Source organism: Panthera onca, chromosome D2 (genome assembly GCF_046562875.1).
Source record: "Panthera onca isolate mPanOnc1 chromosome D2, mPanOnc1 haplotype 2, whole genome shotgun sequence".
Taxonomy (NCBI): Eukaryota; Metazoa; Chordata; class Mammalia; order Carnivora; family Felidae; genus Panthera; species Panthera onca.
In genome coordinates this window covers 58214196-58219352 of record NC_138349.1, presented here as the reverse complement: position 1 = coordinate 58219352, position 5157 = coordinate 58214196, and the positions used below count along the sequence as shown (strand labels likewise).

At 35.7% G+C, this 5157-nt stretch overlaps 1 protein-coding gene across 6 annotated transcripts in view; it reads right to left on the bottom strand.

Moving 5' to 3' along the window:
* Positions 1-1234: 1234 nt before the first annotated feature.
* The window catches only part of RUFY2 (RUN and FYVE domain containing 2), a 48706-nt gene continuing 44783 nt past the window's right edge, over positions 1235-5157 (bottom strand). For all 6 annotated transcript variants that reach the window (XM_060642588.3, XM_060642592.3, XM_060642586.3 and 3 more), the window contains 2 exons: positions 3619-3696; positions 1235-3527 (listed from right to left, as the gene is read on the bottom strand). In XM_060642588.3, coding sequence (XP_060498571.1) covers positions 3384-3527; positions 3619-3696 — 222 coding nt within the window. In that variant the 3' untranslated portion in view covers positions 1235-3383. The remainder of the gene's footprint in view (positions 3528-3618; positions 3697-5157) is intronic.

Sequence of the window (5157 nt, the reverse complement as noted above, 5' to 3'; positions counted from 1 at the left end):
CTGATGTTGATACTTTTTATATACTAGTTACTCCTAAGGATGTGCTGCTTTCATAAGATTTGGGTTGATGTATTTTACTATTAGCTCTACAAGTAGTAGTATAGTGTAATTTTAGAGGACAATGGTTCACCTTTGCATAAACCACAAGTCTTTAATAAGCAGACATCTGGAATAGAGCTTGGAAAATAGTGTAACTTTTTTCTTTTAATTTCTCCTGGACAATACTGTAAATATATAAAACCTAAAGATGAGTGTAGGTGGCTTCAGGAGTATAAATTCCACTAATTTCTATATTAGTCGTTCTTTTTCAAATGTCATTTATCAAGCATAGCTCTGAAATGAAGATCTAAAGGGTATCTGGATTTCTGAATATTCCTAATTGTGTTACCTGGGGATGAGAGCGTTGGAAGTTTAAATTCTAGCCCTAGAGTTTAGAATAAGATTCACTCAGCACTTGACTGAAGTACCAAAAATGTTTCCCAAAAAATGATAGTTGTAAGTTCTCTCTAAATGTTAGACTAGGTTAAGGTTCTCAGTGACATGAGAATTCAGTACAAAAAGTATTTACTGTGGAGTATAATTCTCACAGCTGTTATTTTCAGTTTTCCTGCCCAATAGTTAAAGTATATGGTTTTTTAGTAACTGTATAAATGATTAAACAAATGTAAGAGACCAGTCCATGTGATAGTCAATTAAAATGAGAGTCCTGGAAGTTGGATTTTGCATTTTATATCTGTTTGGAGTTCTAGAGCCATTGTGTTTAAAAATACTATATGTAGCAAGGAAAAGGTGCTTTTTACTTTTAATCCCTTTGATCAATATGGCTTTTTTCCAAATTGGCTAATGGATCAAAATGAAACCTGTCAATGTGAATTCAGTTATTGACCTTGTTACTTGTTTTTGCTAGAAATGTTATTAATGTAATAAATATCAACATGGGAGATAATAGTGTGGTCTGTCCTAGAATGCTTTGTGTCGGTTACTGATTGTAAATCATATTGGTAGAAGGTGCCGTATCTACGTGAACACTGGACAAAGTGACTCCTAAGGAGTGATTTCTGCTGTTAGAGAAGGAAGCTGTGTTAGCTTAAATGGAGCAGTGACTTGTTTAATGCTTGTACTCCTCCCTTAATTATCCGTTTAAGTATTAGGCTCATACCACTTAACCCTTTAGAGATCCTATGGGCTTTTTTCCCAGGACTACCCTATTAAAATCAAAAGTTATAGTCATAAATGCAAGTTAGCCTTTCAAAGGGCAATTTTTCATATCTTTTATTTGGTTTATAAAATTCACATTTTGTTTTAAAACAGCACAGAGTAAGAATTACAATTCCTTGGCACCACCATAGCATTACTGTAGTACTGGCTAGACGGAATGGTTTGTGAGATTCATAGTTTCTATGAGGGCAAATCTTGACAAATAGAAAGTGTAGATTCACAATACAAATTAAGTTTTATAACAAAGTCCAAAATTTAGTAAATAGTTTTTAAATAAGAGCCCAAATTAAATGAAGCAAGTTGTATTGCTGTCCCAAAGGCTTGCATACAAAAAGCCCAAATCAATGGGGATAATGGGAGTTTTGAATAATGAATTTAAAGGGGACTGAAAATCATGGTCTGTTGAATGAAACCAAGCCTTGGAATTTAAGCAAAATCACATTCAAAAGTTTGTTCTAGTAAGCACAGTAATAAAACACCTAGTATTTGAAATTTCATATTTGCTTATTCTCATTTTTAGTAATCATAAAAATGTTAATTCATCCCATCAATACAAAACAGTTCAAGAATATAATTCATCTCTTGACAATATTTCTGTCGACATTCAAGAAAGACCACCTAAAAATCTGTACAACAGTTCTAACTGAAGACCTCAAAAGCTAACTGGATATGGAGAAAATGCGAGTAAAATACTGGTTTCGTACTTTGGCAATTTAGAAAATTCATGTTTTAAACCCAAGTGAAAATACATATATTCTGAGGAAATGATCCTGCAGAGTAGTAACCGTTTTAAGTAGGAGGGAAGTGGTCATGATTAATTCTCTATAATATTCCTAGGATTAATTCCTATCTGTGTGAAAGATTCATAGACTTAAAGTGCATGGCTAAAAATACCTAAGAGGGGTCTCCCAAGTGGTGATGCTATTCAAAGATTACTTATACAAGGGTAACTTTACATATTCTTGGTATGCTACAAGCAGTATAAGGGGATTAGTGTTCACTGAATCTTTCATGCTTGACATAGTTCATGTGTCATGGCAGGGCTGAGACCAGATCATCTGTTCCAGAAAGAATCCTGCCTTGGAGGTTCTCATTATATGGTGAAGAGTTCACTGTGTTTATAACTGCAGTAGTGGATCACTATGATGTAATGCTTCCTAAAAGTCACTAGAATGGAAATCTAATAAAGTTAATTACCCAAGTCCTATCAAAGGCAAAGTTTAGCTATTTTAGGTTTCTCCTTTAATGCTCAGAGGAGAACCAATCAGGAGCTTGTAATCCCTTACTATTAATAAACCTTTTTTCTGGGGACAGATTTTTCTTTTGAAAGAAGTATGAGCCCTCCCTGAAAAAACTAGCAGTGTTAGCAGGTATAGCGTATGGAAAGATCTGTAAGAACTTTTTTCTTTTTTTGGTAAAAAGAAAGGTAAAGGAGGATACGTTTTAACTTCCTTTCAAAGGAAAAAATTGAGGTAAAATAAATAATACCTCTTTAAACCACTGTATCTGAGAAGTACTAATAAATACATTAATGATTAGAGGATGACCAAAAGGAAATTCTATAGGATAAAGTACTGGCCTTTTCTAATGCAAGACGGGCAAATGAAGTAGGGCAGAAAGGACAAAGTTAAGGTTGAAATCTTTGCAAGCTAAGGAAAAGTCTTGAGTTGGAATATTAATACTTGCAAAAAGTCCAATGTATTTCTGATCTTTCTCTGAGAACTGTGAAGCTTTAAAGTGCATTAAAACTACAGGCATCATCAAATGCCAATTTGACAATCTGGAGAATTAATCTGCACCCTTACAGAAGGCCTTTACAAAATAAGGCAAGTGTGTGTGTGTGTGTGTGTGTGTGTGTGTGTGTGTGTGTGAACTTTGTTATCTGGCCTTTTAAGTGGCGTTAAAAGTTACATGATTTAAATGGCGTTAAAAGTTAATGAGGAATTAAGCTAAAGTTATTTTAAAGCATGCCCTGTTGAAAGTTCTTGAATAACAATGAGCTATTCTATAGCTTCTAATTCCCATGAATGTGTGGAAGATAAAACTGATAACCAATACCATCTGAAAGCTGCTTAAGAAGGACTGTCTAAACACAGCGTATGCAGGTTCATACATTAACCATCCATTGTAGGTACTTTCATACGTAAGGACTTAGTTCTGGAGTTTTATGGCAAGTTAGATGAGCATCTCTGGATCAGCAATGCGTGACAGGAATCACAAACCCGTACTGGCTTTGGTGAAGAAGGCAACGGCAGTTCATTGTCAGAGCAAGCATTACAGAAAATTTCCCCACAGTTTCTACAGTGGTGCTATTAAATGGAAAAAATCAAAGAATGAATAAAATTAGAAGACATGTTTGCACCAAAGCTTTTGGATTCACTTCCTATCTATCTCCCTTACCTTTCTCTTGGAGAGCGAGAATTCCTTTTCACAAAGTTTACAATGTGTTGCTTCTTTGTCTTTCAACCAAACCAGTCCCTAGTAGGAAGAAGTGTGCATATTAATGCTCAAAGTGTTAACAATAAAAATTACATGTGAAAACATTTTCAACCAAGAACCTCTTGTAGGAATATATAGAAATACGGAAATAGTTGGAGAGATAAACAAGTATGGGATTTGCTTCAAAATAATCTGGATAAGGAAGAAGGGGTAGGGGTTGAATATAAATAAAACAAGATTGGCAATATATTGTTAAATATTGAAACTGGGTTAACTTCTCTGTACAACTGTATGTGGACATTTCCATGATTTTTGTTTTTAAATCTATTGATGGGAGTTCACTTTAAGAAAGAAAAAACCGGGGCGCCTGGCTGGGTGGCTCAGTCAGTTAAGCATCTGACTTTGGCTCAGGTCATGATCTCACGGTTTGTGAGTTCGAGCCCCGTGTCGGGCTCTGTGCGGACAGCTCGGAGCCTGGAGCCTGCTTCGGATTCTTTGTCTCCCTTTCTCTCTCTGCCCCTCCCCAGCTTGCACTCTGTCTCTCCCTCTCTCAAAACTAACATGAAAAAAAAAAAAAGAAAAAACCTTGGACATTATCTAGTCCAACAATAAGGATACATTTTCACTATGAAATGCATGAGTTTGGCATAATGTATACCATATACCACCGTAAGTCCTTAAATTTGAAGAGAATTTGGAAATCACGTTTGAAGTTGTCATTTTAGATACCACCTTACATTGTTTTATATGACTTAATTTCCCTTAAGTTATATAACAAATTTAATAGCTACTGTGTAGATAAGTAGAATATGTATGTAAGTAGTCTTTAACCGGTGAGAGTTAACTTGACACCTGAAATTTCTAAATTGACCCATTCTTAACCCATCCAAGACCCTGGCTAAGAACATTTTTTCCCTACAAAAGCAACTTTGTTAGATGATGCCAGCTTTATAATGAGAAGATACTTGAGTGCTTCTGATTAATCTCACCACATGTTCCTTTTTAAAATAGCCCAGACTAAGGCACAATGCCAAAGAACCAAGCAGATCCTTGAACAAATTGGGGGTTAGAGGTGCCGATCCACCACAGAGGCAAAAAATCCACGTGTAACTGGAACCCCCCAAAGTTTAACTACATTTAAAAACCTGTTGACCAGAAGCATTACGAATTAACAGTTAATACATATTTTGCATATGTATTACATGTATATGTTATATATTCTTAAAGTAAGCTAGAGAAAAGAAAAAAACCTGGAGAGCTACTATCAAATACCAGTAAAGAATCAAATGACTTGGGGGCACCTGGGTGGTTCAGTCGGTTGAGCGTCCGACTTTGGCTCAGGTCATGATCTCACGGTCCGTGAGTTCTAGTCCGTGTTGACTACAGCTGACAGCTCAGAGCCTGGAGCCTGCTCTGGATGCTGTGTGTGTCTCTTTCTCTGCCCCTCCCCTACTTGTGCTTTGTCTCAAAAATAAATATTTAAAAATTTTTTTAAAATGA